Source organism: Alligator mississippiensis, chromosome 14 (assembly GCF_030867095.1).
Source record: "Alligator mississippiensis isolate rAllMis1 chromosome 14, rAllMis1, whole genome shotgun sequence".
In the NCBI taxonomy this organism is placed as follows: Eukaryota; Metazoa; Chordata; order Crocodylia; family Alligatoridae; genus Alligator; species Alligator mississippiensis.
This window is the reverse complement of record NC_081837.1, coordinates 2,039,785-2,061,757: the sequence shown is the minus strand read 5'-3', so window position 1 is coordinate 2,061,757 and position 21,973 is coordinate 2,039,785. Positions and strand designations below refer to the sequence as shown.

Here is a 21,973-nt window from a genome sequence, read left to right as displayed (position 1 = left end):
GCAGAAGGATTTCCACTGGTGATGTCCTTTGTCTTGCCCACTCATCCTGTGATGACTACCCACTTGCTTCAGGTCCCCGAGCCCGGCACTTCAGGGAGTGACGCAGCTGGGGCAAGACAGGCTGGAACCAGAAGTATCGGCGTGATTCTCCGAGTCGCCTTCTGTTTGGAGAGGGCTGGAGCGGTGGTCTCCAGACAGACGAGCCGCGGCAGCGACTACCTGGAGGCCAGCAGGCAGCAGCTTGGAAACGGGGAATCAGCGGTTTAGTATCAAGCAGCCCCTCCGTCCAGACCGAGCCCCCGTTCTCCCCAGCAAGAGCCGGGATGCCACAGCAGCACCCAGGAGGCTCTGAGCAAGGGTCCCCGCTCTCCGGCTGGACTTGACGCACTAAACTTGGCAGCACGGGCCCATCTGGGCATAAGTCCGTGCAGCTTCAAGTCCCGGCCAGCCCCACCCCCGGCTCTCGCCTGCTGGGGACAGGGTGAATGGATCCTCTTTGGCTCAAGAGCCTCGGAGAGGAGCAGGGGCCGGTCGCTGGGGCAGGGACCACGTCTGTGTTGTGCCTCACACAACGTGGTCCTGGTTCGTGACCAGGGCTCCTGGACCCTACAGCAATGCAGCACCAGAGGTCGGCCTGCCTCAGTGGGTCCCGCCCTGGGAGCGGTCTTCTCTGCACCTGGCCTCTAGCACTCGCTGCCAGCCGCCCTGCTCTTAGCCCCAAAGAAAGCACTGGCAGAAGGAAGGTCAGCAAAGCAGCGCGAGTGCGGCAGCCCGGCCCACGTCTCTGCTAAAACACTGCAAACATTTTATTTTAGGAGCTGCTGTTTGGGCTGATGCTGAGAAGAGCCATTTGCAACAGCTCGGCTTTGCCTGCTGTAGCAGCTACAGCCCGAATGCGGGGCGTAGCGGCAGGTCTTAAACCACCGGGACTTGCCAGGAGATCTCTGTCGACCCACACTCCTGCCACGTAAGCGCCGGGGGCCACCGGCAGCTGCTGGGTAGGGCCGTACAAGGGAGCCAACAGGAAAAGTCTGATTTGCACAAATCCTCTCTTCACATGTGGAGCAAATAAACGAGGGCTGGGAGAGGATTAAGTGCTCTGTCCAAGGTCACACAATGCATGAACCCAGGTGTCCTGAATCCTAGCCCGACTGCTCTGAACAGAAGAGCATCCTTTTCTGGGCGAGATGAGGGCTCTGGGTTGCCAAGCACGAAGGAAAGACCTCCATGCCCGGAGCTGCCTGCAGCTTGGGGAATAAGAAAACCCTGCCGACTCCCGGACACAAAACACGACAGCTGAGACCTTCCGGCAGGTTGCTGCTATCAAACTTCGTGCCCACGTCGGCTTGTAGGGCAGGAGCCTATTTGGAGCCCCGCTGCAGGCTTAGGACTAGGTCGTCTTTGCAGTGACATGGCAGAAGACGGAAGCTCAGCCCAGCTTGCCATGATAATGCTCCGTTTTCAACAGCTAAAATTTAGCCTTAAGCAAGCTAACACTGAAAAACAGACAGGCAAGAAGGGGCAAACCCATCTGGATGATATTTAATAGCATCTCCCTCCCCAGCACCCTGTTGGGAAACTGGAAAAGGATTTAACTGGTCACCTGTTGCTTCTGTTAGCTTCTCTTTGGCTGCCTCTGCAATTCTGGCCGGCCACAAGCATGCAGATGCCTCCCCGAGGTACGAGACTCTGCCTTGCTATACCGGGAGCTGGAAGTACCGGACCTGGGGAGAAAACGTTCAGAGATTTCCTGCCCTGACTGGCCAAATCCAGTGCTCAGAAGTGCTCGAGTACATCGGCACAGCTCACCTGGACCCATGCAGCCTTTCCTGCTGCCGGGCACCAGCTGCAAGCTAGCAGCATCCTAAGCTGGAAGGAGCCAACATAGCCCCTTCTGCCGGTAGACTGACAGGATGAACGCAGGGCTGACATGGGTGCGACGCTCAGTCTCAGGAAAACCGACATTTTAACTCACGTGAGCGCTACGGCTCGCGGAGAGGATGTGCTGTACCGGGCAGCAACTCCGAAGGGCACAGGAAGTTCCAGCAACCCTCACCGAGCCCCCGCCATCGCAACCAGCTCATCCTTGCGGCAACCAAGGAAGGACCCATTGCCCAGCCCCTCCACGGAGCCGGAGAGGCCCCAGCCACGTCAGGATGAAAGGTCAGACGCGCTGCCGGGCACTTACCCGCTGCAGCAATACAAACCACCAGCGGAGCGAACAGTGTACGTCCGCCCGGTACGAACTGCTTTCTCCTCACCGCCCTGTCTGGGAGCAGGTGCAAGCTGCGTTTGAGACAACCTCTCCAGGGCCACAGAGGAAGGCGGTGCGGGAGCTGGGATTAAAGCTCAGGAGGCCCTGGGTCCTGAACTCGGAGCGTGCCTCCCGCTCTTCCAAATCAGCTCTGCTCTCGCTGGGCAGCGCAGACGCGCGCGTCGTCAGGGCAGCCCTGTCCAGACCCGTTCTGTCAGCTTTTAAGCTTTACAGTGCACATTAACGTTATGCTAGACATTACTTCATAGAAAGGCAGGGCTACAGGTCACCTTTTCTGAACCCCCAATCATTTTTGTTACTCTCTTCCAGACACCCTTCAATTTGCCGAGGCCCCCTGAGCCGTGTATTGGATTCTGGCTGAGGCCTCGTGAGATCTGCATGGCAGGGAATAACGACCTCCTGTGCACAGGAAACGCTCCTGGCAATGCTGCTTCTCGGGTCAAAACGTCCCCCTTTTTGCAGCAGCTGCCCACCGCTGACTCAGATGCAGTTTGCGACCTGCTGCAGCCCCCGCTCCTTTGCTGCAGTAGTGGGGCGTAGCCAGGGGCTTGCATTTGTGCAGCGCATTTTGCCTTCCAAGGGCTGCATCATCTAATTAGCTTTATTGAATTTCATCTGGTCCGCTTCAATTTCCAGAGATCACTTGGGATTCTGGTCCCATCCGCCCGAGTGCCAGCAACCTCTTCCAGCTTGGCGCGGCCACCCGGGTGGCAAGCATATTCTCTGATCCATTGTGCAAGTGGTTAATTAAAACACGGACGCTGGCCAGGCCCAGAACAGACCCCTGGAAGGACACGACTCACCCCGCCGCCTGCTTTGACGGCCAACTGTGAATAAGCGCGCTCTGATCGTGTGGGTTGGAAACCTGGTGTGCGCCCACGTCTGGGGGATGTCACCTCGCCCGTGTTTCCTTACCGACTCGGGAGAATGCAGAACGGAGGAAACCTCCTTGCTGACGTCACACGCAACACATTTACCTCTTCCCCGTTACCCAGGTATTTTATCAAAGGAAATTACACTGGTTTGATACAACTCATTTCTGGCAAGCCCTTCCAGGTCCCTTCCTGTGATTCCCTGCGATTCAATGCATGCTGTCTGTGGGCTACGAATGAATCAGCTGCATGCTAAAACGGATTTTGTTTTACAAATCATTTGTCCTTGCATCTCCCCCAGGTATGGGGGTTAGGCTGGCCGCTCTCGGGTCCCCCCTTTCTTCAACCTAAGGACTATGCTTGTGCTTCTCCAGGCTACTGGGACTTTATACGTACTCTACAAGTTTTTAAAGGCAATTGCTCATGGTTCAGCAATTGCTCCACCCCGTCCCTTCAGGAATCCAGGATGAATGTCACCAGGCCCTGCCAACTTGAATACATTTAATAGTCTTTACCTTGCTCTCTCCAGAATCTGTTTTGCGCTGCTTTCCTTTAGGTAAAATGCATTTAATCAAGTATCTGGTCATAATGAGCCCTTTTTTTTCCTAAGCTAATCTTTACATCGTCCAACATTTGTTCTCCTCTGTTAAGGACCACATCTGCACTGCCAGTGTGCAGAACCTCTTCTTTCTGCTTTACCTGCTTCTTGCTGCTTGTGCCTCATCTCCGTGCCTCAGCTGCTCCCAGTCGATCCCCATTGCTAGCCACGTGTCCTCGCCTCCGCTTTGTGTTCGATCGCGCTTTGGTTTTCTCGGCCATTTAAGAGGTCGAGGGGCTGCCACACTGGCCCTTGCACTGTTTCCTATCTCCTCCACATCAAGCTATTGTGCCTTTTCGGGCTTTCAGGAATGACCAGCTTTCCTGACCTCCTGTATCCGATTCTCTTCCCCAGAGACCCTACCTGCCACTTCCTGAGTCTGTCGAAATCCATTATCTTGCTTCTGCTACTCTCACTTCCTTCTCACAATTGTGCTCACTTCCATCCACGTCTCTGGGACGCCAACTCACCCGTGCCTCCGGCTGCGTCCTGGGGATACACCTTCTTGCTAGTTATGTCCCAAATCCTGGCATTTGTGTCTGGACACATCTCAGATGTTTGTTTGGGTGCCCCGCGAGTCTCTCTTGCCCCTCCTGTGCCCCCATTGCAACCCCAGCCCTGGGACCAGGTCACTTGTTTTCCCTCTCTCACCTGCGGGCTTTTGTCACTGGCTGCCTCAAATCCTCCTCCGACGCCCTTCTCACTAGGTCGGCAAGTCTGTGTCCAAGACCGTCCTTCCTCTTCTGTACGAGATGGACTCCCTCTCTCTCCAGCGGTCTTCCTTGGCAGGCCAGCATCCTGCAGCCAAGGCCCCCAGAGGCCTCCTGTCTACTGGCTCCGTCAGCAAGGAATTCAATGACAAGAGTGTCTGCTGCAAGCTGGCACGCACCAGCTGGAAAGGACGGGGAAGGAGGACTGGGGCGTATCAGTCGGTCACAGGACGACACAAAGCCACCGACTCTGTGCAACCAGGAAAACAGAAAGAGCAATCCTTGGCTGCATCTGGCATCGCTCCCCGTCTCTCTAGATATCCTGGAGACATTAATGGCATTATGCAAGGCCCTTGTAAGGCTGCATCTGGCACGCCAGGTGCCATTTTTGCGACCTACATTCACGAAAGATTAATTCAAACTAGCCCGGGGCAGACTGGGGCCTTCTAGGAGAACACGGGGACTGTGTGAGCGGAAATTAAGGGTACGTGACTTGCTTGGCTTAGCAAGACAACAGTGGAGCAGGGCTACGACCGCTCTCCGTAAATACACCAGGAAGGCAAAAAACAAGGGGCGCCGTCAGAAACAAAAAGGCTTTATTAGAAATATTACACAGATTCTGCATCAGACGCTTTAATAATGTTAATCTTTAAATACATCTGTACTAGCACGTCCAACCCTGGCAATGCCTTTCTATATACATTCTAATGTGCTCTTCGTATAAATTAGGTCGTGCTGTAACGACGGGATCCGACGGACAGAGCTAAAAATCACTCGGCGAGTAGAGGTGGTTCTTCCATTCGGCACAATTCTAGCCTGGGCCGAAACCCAACAAACAAAAAGCAATAAAAGTGCTGCGTTCAGCACGGCCCAGCAAAGCTTGGCATGTGTGCAAGTTAAAGAGGAAGAGACCCTTGGTTATGACACTGGGTAATGGTGGGTGGGTTACAGCCTGGACTCTGTGAAGACGCGGGGCTCTGGGCTCGCCTGGCGCTAGCTAGAATTGGTGGAAAGCAAGTGAGGTTCAGAGCGGCAGAAGTTATTGCTGGGCCTGGGAAGTGTCACGGTGCTCGGTGGCCTGAGCCCTGCCAGACGAAAGTCTCTTTTGGCAGGAAAACGTGGTCTCATGCTCCATAGACCCTACATTTCATAACACGCGGGGGAAGCTCTGAGAGCGATGACCTCACCGGACGTTTCCTGGAAGAAGTGCTGGTGCCGGGAGCAGAGGAAGAGAAAGCTCCAAAATCTGGGACCTCTCTCCTGCTCTGCGACCAGGGAAGGCGGGAGGGCACGCGTGGAGGCCAGCGGCAGATTTTCGGGGCCGACAGAGGCAGAATCACCCATGGAGGCCCGCGGTGCCTGGAGCTTGCTCCTGTCTGGGCGGGAAGCCCGGCAGCGTGGTGGCACTCCGGGGTGTAAAGGTTTGCAAGAGCCGTCGGGGCCCGAGACAAGCAGCAGCAATGCTTGGCTGGCTTCTCCCTCCTCCCAACCAAACACTGCTAGGACATGTGCCGAGGGGGAAGGTGCCTCAGCGAGAGGGGACTGGGGAAGTCTGGGAAGAAGCCGGGGAAGTCGAGCAGGCTCACGCCGCCGCTCAGCTCACAATCCAGGGGCCTGCCCTTCCGCCTTTCTTGCTGCCGCGTTGGACGAAGGGGCCGGATTCTGCCTCCGATCCCTCCGTGTTGCGTCACGGGTCACGGGGGTGAGCATGTGGGGCGGGAGCCTGGCAAAGGCACGCACGTCCCCAGCGTCTACGGTCGCTCTGAAGAGCGCAAGAGGGGCAATGACCAAGAAGCCAAACAGCCAACAGAAGGGTCATCCAACGGGAACTCCCGGCCTACGGACATCCGCCTCCTCCGCTCTCTCGCACACGCCCAGCCCTGTCTACCCCCTTCCTTCACACCCTCCACGTCCACTCGAGCTGTCCAACGGGTTCCCAAACAGCACGTCAGCTTCACTACAAGCCCTCTCCTCCTTCCTGCCAGGCCCAGAGCCCGGCCTGATTTCCCAATTCCCCTCTGCCTTCCCCTCCCGCATGCCGCGAGCACTGGCCCCTTTGGCGGCTCCGGGAGCAAGATGCTGCACGTCCCGCACCCTTCATCTCCCTCCTTCCCCAGCGACGGCTGCCCAAGAGCCACGCGGCACGGTCCCTTCACCCAGACCTCCTGCGACCGCCTCTCCTCATCTGCCAAGCCCAAGTCAACGTGCAGAGTTCACCTCAATTTCTAGCGTCTTGCCAACGCTGACTAAATGCACAGGCACGCATGCAAGAAGTACATCCGTGGGGATGCGTGGGCCTCAGCGGTGTTTGCTTTGGGAAGGACGTTACCTTCAAGAGGCAAAGCCACGGAGAAGCAATGCGGGTCACACCCCGCTCTTGCCGGGAAAAACCTCTCGCCCCCGTTGCGCACTCTGTACACGGTTATTCAAGGACTGTTTTACATTCCTCACTCGCCGGTCTTATCAGGCCTGGTTCCCGTAACCCTGAACCTGTAAAGCCTCAGTCAGCGGAGCCTAGGCTTTCAGAGACCGCTAGCCTTCCCGAGTGCTTCAATTTCTGGGCGCCTAAGTTGAGACGCCCTAAAAGGGCCTTGTTTCCAACGGGTCGAACGCGCAGCGCTTCCTGCAGTTCAAGCCCGTTCGTGGTATCGGGTCGTGGCTATCCAGAAATGGAAGCACAGGAAACCATCTCCCGCCTCTGAAAAGTGAGATCCGCGGTGGCAGCTGTGCAAACCTCGAAGGGAATCAAAACTCAAAGGTAATACTTGTAAAACCAACAGCCCCTGTCCCCACAAAGCCCGCATGGAAGGGGCTTTTCTAGATCGCAGAATGTCAGACCTCAAGGGGTCCCTCCGCAATGCTAGAGCCCGCTGGGACGCCGAGTCTCCAGCCACCTTTCCCCTGGGAAATTCTTCTATTTCTGGGCCTCTGGGTTGGCAGGTAGCTGACTTGAAGTGACGTTTTTATTTATAGAAACCTTGTCTCTGGGCCACGTCTGAGCTCTGCTTTATTCTGGAGCTACAACATTTTTGTGGGGAGGGAATCCCAGAGGTGCACACGTCTCTGGCAGGTTGGTTTAAAGAAAGAGGCAGCGACCTGCAGCAGCTGAAGCGCCTCAAGGGCTGGGACAGGTCTTTGGGCAATGGCTCAGAGCCACGGCAGAATAAAGCTTGGATCAAGAGATGCCGACGGCCCCGCGCAGCGCGTCACACGGAGCACGCGCGCTTCCCAGGAGCCTGAGCTATCGGCATCTCCCAGCAGATCCAGCCGTCCCTGGCTTGGAGGTGCTTTCTGCAGGCCGCCGGGGACGAGCGCAGCTTGGGTCACTTCCTATCCTATTGCCAGGACTCTTGCAGCCCGGAGCCAGGGTCTGGCAATGCTTCACGCCTCTCAGGAGAGAGATGTCAAGCAGACTCGCCCAACCTCCTCTCCCACTGGCCGTATCCATTCTCATCCACCCCCGCAATTCTTGCTGCATTATTAAGGACACAAAGGCCAGCAACTGGATGACCCAACAACAAATACTTTTAACACACTGAAATCTCTTTCTGACACAGCTCAAAGGCCTCTGGCCTCTCCCACTGCCATCCTGCTTCCAGATTCAGGTCCCGTTGTCCCAGCAACACGAGAGAAATCTGCAAAGCGGGGACCCAGTGCGAGGACAGCGCCTAGCAAATGCAGGCAACAAGGTCCCCCCGCCTTGCAAGTCCTCCCACCTGAAAGCCTGTAGCCCTGAGGATTAGTTTAACTGCTTACCTTCAGACCTGGCTAGAGCTCAGACTTCTCTGCTGACTGTACTAGGTGGACTACATCTCCCGATCTCCCCACAGTGACTTGATTGCAAAAGGACAGCAGCAAATGGAGGGGGACCAATGCGCAGGGTCTCACAAACGCACTCCAGCATCCCCTCCAGCACAGGCAAGCAGCAAGGTCTGCCAAGGATCAAGCTCTCCGAGTCGATTCCAGGGCGAGGAGGACGTCGGATGCATTTTTGCTGCCTGTACACCTGGGTCAAGCTCTGATAAACCGCCCCTGAGACGAATGCATTGCTCAGTGGGTCTGTCTCTCCCTGGGGTGGCTTGTGCTGTCACCTCCATTGCTTTGGAAGCTGCTTTGGATACGGCAATGCACTCAGCACCGAGTCCATTTGCAGACAGAGCTCATGGGACTAAGGGCTTAAATGGGAGATGCTGAAGATAAACATGGTAAGATAAACACGAGGGGAAAAGAATCCCGTTCTAAATATATCCCCGTGGCTGGGGAACTGGTATCCATCACTTGTGAGAGGAGGAGGAGGAGGAGGAGAGCGGGGGGGTTCGGAAAGGAGGAAAGCAAGGCTCGCCGGTTTGGGGGAGCCCGAAGCACTCGGAGCGGAGACCGAGCTGAAGGCAGAGTACTCGGCGGGCTTCGGAAAGCGGCAAACACTCCTCTGACAGCACCTGTGTCTGCTCCACCAGGCTGTACTGAAGCAAGCAGGCTTGGGACCTATCAGCACACCCTGCTCCCTACGTAGGGAGGAAGCCTCCCTTCCCCTCATACAGCTCTACGAAGCCGTAGGCTGGGCCCTCAGGGTTAAACGTGGTCACCAAACAACTTCTGTTCTTCAGCTGGAGCAGCCGTGCTGCCCTCGGAAAGGTTACCACCAAAAGCACAGGCTCGAGGTCTGGCCCGTGCCCGGGGCTCCCTGTGGTGTCTCACGAGCCCGGAGGCAGAAGATCCCCGTTTCTGGGGGTCAAATAAAAGAGATGCTCAACACGGCAGATGAAAACACGCATGCCTTTGTGAGCGGAGGGAGGACGTGTGCAGGCTAAAATGCTATTCTCTGGGATCCGGGAGGCTTTGCTGTGGTTTCCATGACAGAGAAGAGCTGCCGACTAGACTTCCTGTAGCTTAATGAATGGGGCTGCATCTTGCAATTTGTATTCATCAATCAAGCCTTGTAACTTCAGCTCAGACCACCTGCTCATGTCCAATGGGCTGCGCTTCATTGCACAGGGCACAAGCTGACACGTGACTCCTTGGCAGTAAGTACCGTGCATCTATGTGGCAGGTAGGTACACAGGAAAACCGTGCACTCGGGTTCAATGCAGGCAGTGTGGCTGCTCCAGCCTGACCCGTGACAAAGGTGTGATACTCATCTCCATATTGCTCAGATGCCAGAGTCGTCACCTCCGTGCCTTGTGCAATAAAGCCAGCAAGGCGGCAGTGCTGAAAAGCCTGGGCCTGCACAGCCCAGAGATGAAAGGATTCCAGCTCCCTACCAGACTGCTCACTGATCTTTCTCATCATAAAAGAAGCTACTTTTGTTGGACCCAAAATGAAGTCATAGCACCTAGCGGTTCCCTTTGTGCTCTGTGGCTGTCTGGTGAAATACAGAGCCAAGAAAGCCTTTGGGGCAACAAGAGATCCTGCTGCAGACCCTGCAAGCTCAGCTCAGCTAAGTCTGAGTCAGTGTGTGCGAAAGGTCCTACACACACCGTGCGTGTGAGCATACGTCTGTTTGTCTTAGTGTCTCAGGGAACAGGTATATAAAACAGGTCGGGTGGGGGCACCGACACTCGGGAGCAGGAAAGCATCCGTTTGTAACTGTGCAAGAGAAGCCATGTGGTGAGCTGCTGCACTAGCCGTCCTCTCAGCATCTCTCGAGTTTGGTCCAGGCATTCAACGACCATGTACGCACTGGAGTCCTTCCATAGCGTGCAGATCTCCGGCTGGCAGAGGCTGGTTTGAGATACAATCGCTAGTTAACACGAGGGCATCTTCTTCACAAATATCCCACAGCTGGCAGAAAAAGCGTTGCTGTTTTCATGTCGAAATAAACTTACAGCTGGGTTTGGTTTGTGCAGGTGGACAATGGATCTTTATTTGGTTGCAGTCCCAGATGTGATCGAAACCGTGGAAGAGCTTTTCTTTCCGCCTACGAGCCTTGGCTGGCTTGTGGAATAGAAATGAGGGGTTTTTAAAGTGATCGAGTGCTTCCGTGGCATTCTTCAGTCTCTCCCCACTTCTGTCCACCTTCTGCCCTGGGTCTCAGGTCTCGAAGTACTTGTAGATCTGGGCCACGTACTGCATCACGCTCTGCCAGTCTGGACGATCCGTGTACATCATCTCACTGAGTTCCTGCACGGGATACAAAGACAGTTAAGAAAGGAGCAAAGAGTCCTCAGCAGGAAAACGAGGACGCCCTGATATACCACCACTCTCGCAGGAGCTTTGCGGCCTGACTGGGAAGTGGAGCTACTGCAGAATTAAAATGCAGACCATTAAATGAGTGCCTCACTTTGCAAGCAACAGCATTCTCTCAGCAGAGCAATCACAAGCTGCCAGTACAAAAGCCAAGCAGCTATGTAAAGCTATTTAGTTGGGAAATTAGCCCAAACCAAGCCTTTCCTGTTAAACGTTTCAGTTCTGAAACATCTGAACAGAACACGCTCAGCTGAATTTCTCCCTGGCTCGGCCTCACAGCGCTTTCATCCTGAACAGTAACCACATCCTTTCTTTTCACTACGCGAGTTCTTGTCTCCCCAGGCCCAGATCGCAGCAAAATCCTATTGTGCTACGAGCATCATCCGGGGGGAGAAGAAAGCAGGTGTTTGTCCAGCCAGAAGTCAGTCCCTGCACTGGCTCTGCGCTGCACAATGTTACTTCTCTACAGTGACACTCCTACAGTTCAAAGCTGCTGTCCCACGGACCGGTTTGTCCTTGGCTCTTTGCAGGTGAGAGGCCTGGGGGAGAAACATGTCTACATCTCCACGTGGAAAAGCTGAATTGCCACGTGCCGAGTCCAGCGAGGACAGGTACAGAGGACCGGGCAATCGGAGCCCGCTGAGACGAGTCAGTACAGACCGGTTAGTCATGTAACACCCTATCCCAAACTAAGCTCCCAGCTGGCTGCCCCCCAGCAAGTACGCAGAGTCTCCGTGAATCAGCGTGCGCGGGGGTCCCTCCGCGTGGCTCCGTGCAGAAGTGGGGGGTCTCAGACTCAAAGAAACGTGGCTGACAGGTTGACAGCACCCTTGTATGGTTGACCCTCAGGCCTCCCTGCTCTGTCAGCCACACGCTCCCTCTAAGATCGCACCCATTATGGTGAACGCAGGGCTTGCAGTTCTCCACCATGGAGCATCCGTGCTGCAGGAGTGGACAGAGCCCTTCATTTGACTTAACACACACCCCCTTTTAGTCACCGCTCACCTGTGCCAAACCTGTGCTCGTGACCCAAGGACAAAAGGCTCCACTGCTCTCTGAGCCACGCTGTGATGGAGGCATGTGACCCGGGTCTGGTCTACACCATGTTTTGTTGGCACTGCTATGCTAGAGACTAGCTAACCCCTCTCCCTAACTGGCATCACCAGTGCTTTTGCCAGGAGCGTTTAATTTGATCTGGAAAGTGGGATAAACTGCACTGGCTAAATACCTCTTCACAGTGGAAACAGGGTCTGCACCCAAAGGGGTTGCTGGTCCAGCTACACTTGCAAGCCCTAGTGTGGGCAGGGTGAGACGTAATCTGCTCAGCTCAGCTATGCTAGCGCAGGCCCGGCGATATCAAGAGGACTGCCCCGTGCAACAGAGCAGTATTTGGGCTCCACATCGTTAGATCCTTGCAATACAATATGAGGCACTGTTTTGTATAGTGCTTTGAAAATACAAAGCACTACATAAAGACTAAGGAGAGTCAATGCCATCTTAGCGTCTCCACCCTCAGGTCTCAGGGTCCTGTGAATTTTTGGAGAAAGTCGCTTTCTGATCTCCAGCCTTCTTAGCCGGCCAGGGCTGATGCCAAAGCTTTGTGTGAGAACACGCGAGAACGGAGTCTGCGATGAGTCTGGCCTTACTCGCAACACTGAGCTTAGGCTACTATAGCCAGGAATAACAGGGGATCTGTTGGATAGCTGTTTGTGTGCTGGCAGACATTCCTGGGAGCAAAGACCAGCTTAGCTTAACTGAGAGAGGGGGGCAGAAAAATTCTGACAAAACCGGTTCTTTTCGCTTAATTTGCTGATTCAAGGAAATCCCAGACGTGCCGCTGAGGCCAGGCTGCTCTGAAGCTCTTCAGGAGCACCAGCAGCTTCCAAACCCAAGCCAGCGAACCCCCAAGCTTCCCCAGTCTGTGGCTTCAAGGTGAGCCGCCAAGCAGCCCTGCACCCTACCCCTTGCAGTGTGCGAGGCCCAGGCCCCACCACTGAGATGTGGGGAGAAGTGGGCATGCTAGAAGGGAGGCACAGGCTGCAATCGGACCTGGACAGCTTACAGGGGTGGGCAGATGAGAACAGGATGGATTCAACACTGACAAGTGCAAGGTGCTGCACCTGGGAGGAAGAATCAGCAGCAGACCTACAGGCTGGGGAACTCCCTTCTCATCAGTGCAGAGACGGAGAAGGATCATGGAGTCATTATTGATGCCACAATGAACATGGGCCACCAATGTGGGGACGCGGTCAGGAAGGCCAACCGCACCTTGTCATGCATCCACAGATGCATCTCCAGCAGGTCCAAGGAGGTGATCCTCCCCCTCTATGCCACACTGGTCAGGCTGCAGTTGGAGTACTGCGTCCAGGTCTGGGCACCGCACGTCAGGAGGGATGTGGACAGCATGGAGAGGGTCCAGAGGAGGGTGACCCGCATGATCAGGGGCAGCAGGGCAGGCCCTACAAGGAGAGGCTACAGGACCTGAACCTGTTCAGCCTCCACAAGAGAAGGCTGAGAGGGGACCTGGTGGCCATTTACAAACTAGTCAAGGGGGGACCAGCAGGCAGTGGGGGAGTCCCTGCTCCCCCGAGCACTACCGGGGGTAACAAGGAACAACGGCCATAAGTTGACGGAGAGCAGATTCAGGCTAGATATCAGGAGGCGCCACTTCACAGTCAGGGTGGCTAGGATGTGGAACCAACTTCCAAGGGAAGTGGTGCTGGCTCCTACCCTGGGGGTCTTTAAGAGGAGGTTGGATGAACACCTTGCCGGGGTCGTTTGACCCCAGTACTCTTTCCTGCCATGGCAGGGGGTCGGACTTGACGATCTGCACAGGTCCTTTCTGACCTGACCAACTATGAAACTATGAAACGATGACAGGCAATCAGGTCGGCCCATGCAGGGGCCTGAGCCTGCCAGGTCAGTCGACCATCGTGGTCAGCCAAGGGCTTCCAGGATCTGCAGCCCTGCTGTACTCCATCACGCAGACAGCCGGGGGTGAATAACCCTGGCGGGTGGCTCGAGGGCTGCAGCCAGGCACACTGCTCTGGAGTCCCAGACCCCCAGGCTTTCCCTGCCCTAGAGAACTGAGGCTGCTGTGGGGTTGTTCCTCATCGGAGCAAAACCCAGTTGTGAAACGAGGGAATCTTGCTGTTGCGCAGCGTGCCCTCTTGCTGCACAGGGCAAGCTGGTTCATCACGCTTTCTCAACGAACACAGAGACAGGTTCCCGAGGCCATGGACTTTCTCTAAAAGGATAAAACCTATGAGCAACCTTGAGGAGCTCGGAGAAAGACAGAAGCAGCAAGTGCAGGTTCCCACCTGGATGTGCTGCTTGCTCACGTGCGTCCCTCAACTCCCTGAGCTGCTTTGGGGTGCGTTCCTGTCCTGCTCCAACGTGCATTTACACCTTTCTCCGTACCAGGCTTCTAGCTAATACACTTAACCGCTTACCAGGCTAAGTAAAAACTACTCGAGGGCTCATCTCAGGAAGCTCAGCTTGCATGTGTTTCCTTTGGGCTTTTTAACACTTTCCTCCCCTCTGAAACATTGCCTCTAGAGGGGAGCAGGGATGGGGAAAGCTGGCTCTGTGCGGCACGTGTCTAAAGGCAATGCTCTCTCTTTCAGCCAGGGGAAACAGCCGCTTGGCACCTCCAGCACCTTTTAGTCAACGCAGGGGAGTGGCACATGGCAAAGAAAGGCAGTGCAGTCTGAAGAGGCGAACCAGTCGAACGCCCTCTCACTCACTGACATATGCAAGTGCCAACCTGCAATGCCCAGAGGAGCACGGGGCAGCTGGGATGTACTTTAGACAAATGAAGAGCTCACTTCTTCAAACGCTTCCGAAGACCCTGGTTTTGTGCGTAGCCCTGCTAAAGGCGGCAGCACCACGGGTGCGGGACTGTGTTCAGCGTCGCAGACGCAAGACAGCGGCTGACAGCGCGTGAAGGGTCGGATACCACTCGGGAGGTTTCCCCTCCCTAGGGAAGACCTGAAGGAGAACTGCCACCCTTATTAAGACCATTTATATGCCTTGTACACCCGCTCCCTCACGGCAGAGGTCTGCTAAGCAAAAGCCCCCTTTACCACGGACTGTACTAGGGACATTTTTCAAAGTTTCCCAGTGTTGCGAAGGTGGAGTCGCAGCCTCACCGGAGCTGGCAGCGGCGAGGCAGACGTGGCTGGCCAGCGCAGAAGCCCTGATTCTGTTCCAGAGCTACTTCAATTAGAGACGTATCCTGACCTCCCGCCTGCCAAGACTACACACTGGCCTCGCTGCACTAAATGGAGCGCATCCACTGCCCTGCGAGGGACTCATCCATCTGCGGAGAACGCTCTCCCCTCCTCCATTGCCCTTCCTGCGCTCCCGCTCCCTTGGGCACATAGGAACGTTGCTAGCTCCTTATCACGGCCCCCTAAAGGGTTATTCTCTGCATGTCATTCTCCTCGTTCCTGACCTGCCATCGCACCCGAGGCTTTACCCACGGCATCTCAGACCACGAGCTTAAACATTAGCATTTTCCTTCAGGTTGTTAAATCAGCACCGCAGCAGGCTGGAACGTGGGCTGACCGGCAGCGCCCCTCACGCAGCGGAGGTCACAGCAGGGACCGTCTATACTACAGCAAGAAGCTCTCAATGCCTGGGGGTTTCAATCTGCAGCTGGGCAGCCGCGCCAGCTGGGAACTGCCCCGAAATCTGGGCTGGCAGCCTGGCCTCACGGCTAAAGTTTCCCCTTAATCATATGTGCACACTTTCAGTGGAGGTCAACGGGCTGCGCTGTATCGGAGGATCAGCATCTCTTCCCTGCCCAGAACCTGGGTACTCACCAGACTGGGTTTGATGCCCACGCTTTCAGCAGCTTGAAAAGCCAGCAGCAGATTTCTCTTCTGTGAAAAGAAAGCGAGAGAGACTGTCAGGAGGACGACCAAAGCCTGCCCTGAAGCTGGCTTGATGAATGGGGCCTAAGGACCAAGTGCATCTGCCGTGCTAGGCTGAGATCTTCCACCAGACACGACAGCCTGAATCAAGAGTCGAGTGCCAATATGAACGCCACAGCAGCGAAGCTCTACAACTCCAGGCACCTACCGTCGGACTCAAGTCCCCCACAGCCAGAAGCCCGGGCAGCACCTTTACCTTTCCAGCCACGTTTCCTTGCAGAGCTGTGAAGGCAGGAGAATGGCCTACAGCTCATCTCGGGGCGCTTCTTCCTGCCCGTTCGTTATTATTAGAAACGTCCGCAAGCACGGGAGCCGTTGGCCTCTGAGGAGCTGGTCTGCTCTGCCCGAGTTGACCATCCTCAGCGAGCTCTTGTGGCATTCATTGCAATGCCCCAGGGAGGAGATTTCAGGTGACTTCAGGCGAGGAGTTATTAGAGAGACAAAGAGCCAGGCGACAGACAACGGGAGCAGTGCCTGACGCAAGTGCTTTTCCAAGCTATCCTAGTAGCATCTATAGAGCGGGACCCCACCAGGACCGAGGGCTGTAGAGGTACCCTTCGAACGGCGGAGCTGTCACCTTGCTGCTTGCCTCCAGGGAGAAATGCTCGCAAAGCACCAGGGCGCTTTATCAAAGGTGCTGCTGAGCACAGGCTTGGAGACAGCGGGAGAGAGCTCTCTTCACAGACATGATTATTTTATCCCTCTGGGAAAGGTGGGGCAGGAAGACACCCATGTTCTTAGAAATGAGGCCCAGCTGAGTTCAGGACGCTCCTGAATTGTGGCAACCTCAGGTGCGGTCCCAGATCCTGAGCAGAGCCCTATTCCACATCAAAACATCTCAGGTGCAGGGGAGCTGCAGTCCTCTAAGGCTAATTATCATGGCATGGATTTCTACGTGCCTGGATTTACCTGGGCTCTCAGGTACGGGTACTGTTTTATAGCAACCCCAAACATGTTGCGTGTCTCCTATCCAACGAGATTTACTAAAGGCGAGTCAGCCGATGAGTGATTTCATTCACAAAACCATCCCTGCAGCATGCAATCCATTATGTCCCAAGGTCAAATGCTTTGCTTTCATTTCTCTGTTTTTTGCTTGGTGGAAAGTTCAGAGCTGGTCTGGAAACCGTACGCGCTTTGAGCTGCTTCTGATAAGTCAAAGCAAGAACCACTTCCTGCGGTTGGCTTGTCATGCTGGGGGTTTTTGTTTTCTGGGCTTTTTTTAATAAAGCAGAACACGTGCGCGGTGGGGAAGAATTACATTTCTGGCCCCGCCACTTAACTCAGCCAAAGGACTTTCCGTGGGTTGGGGCATGTCCTCCAGCAATGGCCAAAATGAGTAAGGTTCTCCGGTTTGAAACACCTGCAGCTTTCTCAGCTGTCGTTTTTCCATCTCAGCAGACCCACAAGATCCTCCCACTTTCACAAGTTGCTGCTGCTGCCGTCGCGTTAACTTGCCCCCCTCCCCGTGTAATGTTTGTAGCTCTCCAGCCGCAGCCTGCGGTCTGCGGATCTCACTAGCCAGGCAAAACGCTGCTAACTGTCACGCTCGAGCGGACTGTACTGGGGGTTTCACACAGGCAATGCCCAGCTGGCCTCTCACCCTGGTCAACGCGCTATTCGCTCCTTTTACAGTGGGAACCACAACGCTAGCTCTCGGCTCGTGCTGCTCCTTTCCCTGCTTGTCGCAGGTGACAGGCCTGCTCTCAGCGGTTCGTGGAACAGCATCATGCTATGGGTATACATGCTTTTTCTGACCAAGCTCGAATCTGTATTTAACCACTGAACTTCAAGAGCAGCCTGCTTCACAGGGGCGATGGACAGGGTACACAGACAGAAAAGGGTTCGATTTGCTTTACACACTTGAGCCTCAGCCCCTTGCTCCTTCCCTAGTGAAAGAGTACGGTGCAGTCATCCTGCTACCCCGCCTCCCCCCTCCAGCACCGAGCTCGTCTGCAAACCTAACCACTGCAATGTGCTTCCCCCTCCTGAAATATTCTCCCAGCAAGAGTTTTCTTAACCCGCGGTCCAAAGGGCGGGGAAGGTCTTTGGAAAACAAAAAGCTGGTTATCAGCTGGTTCTGATAAGCTTCGACCCTAAATCCTGACACTGGGGGGCTTTGTCGTCACGTGGAGAGCAAGCTTGCTTTTGATAGGAGTTATCTAGCGTTTCAGAACTCCCCCGCACACAGGACAAGTGATGTTCTTCCCTCCATTTGCTCATCAAGGAAAACCCGGGCTCCCTTTACTCGCGGCCTATCAGTAGCACATTTACATCTGAAGGGTCAGAGACAAATGGTAAGAAAGCGCGCCGGGTGACAGCAATGCGTCCAAGCGGCTTAGCTTTTGAAAGCTGTTTTGCAAATAGTCCCAGCGATGGATCTCTCCTCCGCAGTGAGTCAGTGCCGTAGCATGCATCACAGGGAGGGGAGCTGGCCCCGAGCAGCAGGCCAGTAACGGGGCAGGAATGCTCGAAATCCCAGCTTGACAATAAACACTCCCTTTTACACTGAGACTGAAACGCTTTGGAAAGTCAGGAGGCCCAAAACATGACACTTGGGTTGCAAAAACGCTTGGCCCTCAACGGCTGGCACAGAGACATCTGGGTTATTATCAGTAGCCGGAAGGAAACCACCTCCACACGTGCATTTTTGGGCTAGCAGGAGGCACGTGCACGCGTTTGCTAGAACTGCTCTTCCTATGTGCACTTAGCACCGAACGGGCTCAGCTCCTGCTAGGCTGGACCCTAACCTCGCGACTCCCAATCTCTTGGCCACCATCCACCCGCTCTGTCCCTGCTCCAGGCCTCCTCTTTCTTTCTCCCCCATTGACCTGCTTTGTGCATCTTCAGTTACTTTTGCTTTTATCGGTTTTGTTGCCCATCCCTCTCGGTTACACCTGCAGCAACGCCGGGCTTTTTACACCTGAGCTGGGGGGCGCCAGCACAATGGAAGGCACCCCCCGCTGCCAGGGAGAGTACAGCTTACCTTGTCCTGGCCATTGAGCTCCTGGTACGGGATGTGCGCTGGCAGATAGGTGTGCAGGAGGGCGCAGAAGGCCAGCCCGTCACTCCAGCTGCTGCTGAAGTTGGTGATGTCGATGTTCTGCGGGGGGAAACGAGACCCAGTGCTGAATGGCGCTAATGACGGGCACAGAGCACATGCTGATCTAGGCTTTGGGCAGGCAGGGAGGGGAGAGCCGGGGCATTGCCAGACTAGCCCAGAAGAGAGGAGGGGTCCAGGTGGTGGGTTTCAAAAGTCTAGGCAGTGTGTGACAAGCTAACCTGGCTCCACATGCCACCCAAGTCAGGGCAGCGCCTCCCAGACAGCGAGACATGCCCTCGGCAAAAGTAGCATGGCAGGGGCGCTGCCAGGAGGAAGAATTTTATGCGCCCTGCGTATAATATACGGTGACCGTGGTAACTTTGTTCCAGCAACCGAGACGTAAATTCTCCACTCGCAGTCAGGCACCCTGAAAAACACTTTTTGGTCTTTCATTTCCTCTTGCCTTGCAACAGGGCTGCCTCGCTGGAGCTGCCAATGTGCAGAGGGGAGGAGCTGGTATCACTGATACGGCTGACCGCATCATGTACCAGAGCCCCGCTGTAGTGAGAACATGCAAACTGACTGTTAACACGTAGCAAAGTGCAACAGCAAAGGGGCCACTGCCCTGCCGAATTGCAGCAGCAACTGCTCTCCAAGCCCCACAGAAGCGATGCGCTCGGTCACCCAACGGGAACGTGCGAACGCGGCGTCCAAGCCTGCGCTAGCAGCGTCCCAGGATCCTCACAGATGTAGCTCATTTACGTGAACGCGTGCCTGGATCCTCACAGCCTGCACGGACCCAGCACCTTCCATCGGAGCATCGCGTTCTGCTTTGCAACAGCTACAGCATACGGCGCCTCAGGCACAGGCTGTCGTGTGGCCCGGCAAAGGTCAGGCAGCAGGACAGCCGGTTTCCTGCCGCTCTCTCGCCTATTAACCGGCAGCAGCGTAACATAAATGCACGGGTGCCTCTGCTAACAGCAACGGCCCTTGCACACACACCCCGCTGCAGAAGCTGGGCTACCCGTTACCCCACCGCTCCCGTCACGCGGCAGTGGAAGACGCGCCTGCAACTCGACCTCCGAGCTGGGGTTGAAGGCGCCACGATGGAGAAGTCGGTGGCCGCTCGCAGCAGCGTTCCCGGGCTGGCTAATGCTAGCAGAACCGCAGGGATAGTGGCAAAGTGGGGACATGTTACGAGACAAGTGGTCTCATGTAGATACAGCTTTAGTCCTGGAGGTCCGTTCTCCTCCCCGCTCCTGTGCCCTGAAGGGTGCAATTAGCAGAGCAGCTGCTTTTCCTCCTGGGTGGTGTAATCTGAGGGCTTTAAGTGACATGCTGGCACGAGCTCAAGCCCCAAGACAACCATGTGGGAGCTTTCTTGAGACAGAGTGTGCTGGTGTGGGGCAGGGCCAGGGAGCAAAGGGCCTCTACGCGGCCTCTCCTCTCTAGAAAATCTGGAGTCGACGACATGCTTGTGGGCTAGCTCCCCTATTGCAACCGCGTGACCCTTCTCAGGCTCTTGGTGCCTTGCTACAGCTACGGCAGTCTGCCTGGCACTCTCTCACCTACGTTTTGTGGTCCAAAAATGCTGATTACAGACCAAACAAAAGAGCTCAGCTTCTTGCAGCTGCAGTGATGCGGGGGAACAGGAAGCCTCAGCTCTGGATGCCAATATGTGTAAGCTGAGCTGCTTGCAGCACATTGGCAATGACTACCCCCATCACCCGTCTCTTCCCTTATCTAGACCAGCAGTATCCCAAGGCACCGCTGGGAAAATGCCAGCTCTTCGCTGTTTAAGGGGTGTAGGTCCTAGCCGTGCTGGTCTAGGGCCATAAGCAGACAAGGTTCTTTGGGTAAATCTGATATATTTTACTAGACCAACTCAAATAGTTGGAAAAACTCTTCTTAGCAAGCCTTCTGGCACAAACACCCTTCGTCGTGTTTTCACTCATTTTTTGACTACAGGAAAAAATAATAGCGTTTCAGCTGCAAAGAACTCAGAAAGCGCACAACAGGTTGGCATGGCTTCAGCACCGGGGATTCCCGTCGGAAAGCGCTGTGTTTTCTTTCTGAATCATGCTTGCCCACGTCACAGTGCTGCCGCTGAGTGGTACTCCATGGCACCCTTGTTAGCATCTCAAGGCACCCTGGCTGAGGATCACTGCGCTAGACTCTGCCCGCGACGGTCCGCAGAGCCTCAACACAAAACCTGTATGCCACTTCCTTTAGTAGCTGTATTGCACGTACTGCTCACAACTACAGAGAGACAAGGATCCCAAGAGCAGCGGACCCCCAGTGTGACCCACTGACACGGACAGGAGGGTTTTACTGCGTACTCTTCACTGTAGTACCCCTGCAATCGGTCCGTCCAGCTCAACTGCTGGATTCACAGATCCGTGGAAGTTAGGCTGGAAGAGACCTCAGAGATCGTCGGGTCCAGCTCCAGGAAAGACTGCTGGGGTCAGCTGACCAGGACTCCATGATCCATACAAACATTTAATAAAATAAGATTTTGGCTGAAAAATGCAGTATCTTGCAATTAAAAAAAAACACCTCACTTAATATTCTTCTGAAGAAGACTGCTCCTGGTTGGCTGAAGCAAATGCAGAGCTGCTGTCTAATCTACTCAGCATGCAGGGCACCTGTCGCGCAAGCAATCCTCGAGTGAGATGCTAGGACTAGCGCTGAGGGCTGAGCGGTCACAAGACCAGCGTCTCCCGCTCTGAAAGTAAATGTCTCGGCGTAGCCTGAGCCTCAAAGCACCAGCAGGAGACCATTATCCGTGATCATGTTCTGTCCTCAGACTCCAAGCCTTAACGAAGAGCAATTTAATTGCATTAAGGGGTCGGACAAGATTGGATTACCCTACTTCCCTGCAGCTTTCAGAGAAACAAGTTCCAGTATTAATCAATTTACAGTTGCCCGAGGAAAGACTCACTGCTTCAGTCCTCGAAGCCTGTCTGCTTACCTGCGCTAGCAGTTATCCGGTTCTCGTCTGCATTTTACAGACGTGGCTGGGGTCGAGAACGGAGATTGCGCCTTCGTCTCCTAACGGCCGCAGGAGTGAAAATGAGCAAAGTCTGACATTTCTCAGCATTTGCTTTTTCCCCACTTGCTAGCAGTCAGCCTGGGCAGCGGGGCAACCTGCTTGGATGCTCTTCTACCAACAACCGCTCAGCCCCAGCCAACGGTACGATTACAGTCTCTTAGGGAAACGGTGTAGCCTCATGTCTCGAGAAACTTAAAATCAGTCTGGGCCACGCAGTAGTAAGCACGCTGCAGGAAATAACGGGCTGAGGGGCACACTAGATGCAATGGCAGGTATTTTCCACCTCTTCATTTTTATGACGAT

The 21,973-nt window shown here is 55.0% G+C and overlaps 1 protein-coding gene across 5 annotated transcripts in view; it reads right to left on the bottom strand.

The window, feature by feature from the left end:
- Positions 1–5,034: 5,034 nt before the first annotated feature.
- Positions 5,035–21,973, bottom strand: part of SPECC1 (sperm antigen with calponin homology and coiled-coil domains 1) — a 113,867-nt gene continuing 96,928 nt past the window's right edge. For 4 of the 5 annotated variants that reach the window (XM_019491895.2, XM_019491892.2, XM_019491893.2 and 1 more), the window contains 3 exons: positions 18,562–18,678; positions 15,468–15,527; positions 5,035–10,575 (listed from right to left, as the gene is read on the bottom strand). In XM_019491895.2, coding sequence (XP_019347440.1) covers positions 10,486–10,575; positions 15,468–15,527; positions 18,562–18,678 — 267 coding nt within the window. In that variant the 3' untranslated portion in view covers positions 5,035–10,485. The remainder of the gene's footprint in view (positions 10,576–15,467; positions 15,528–18,561; positions 18,679–21,973) is intronic. The other variant, XM_059717489.1, reaches the window with a different exon arrangement.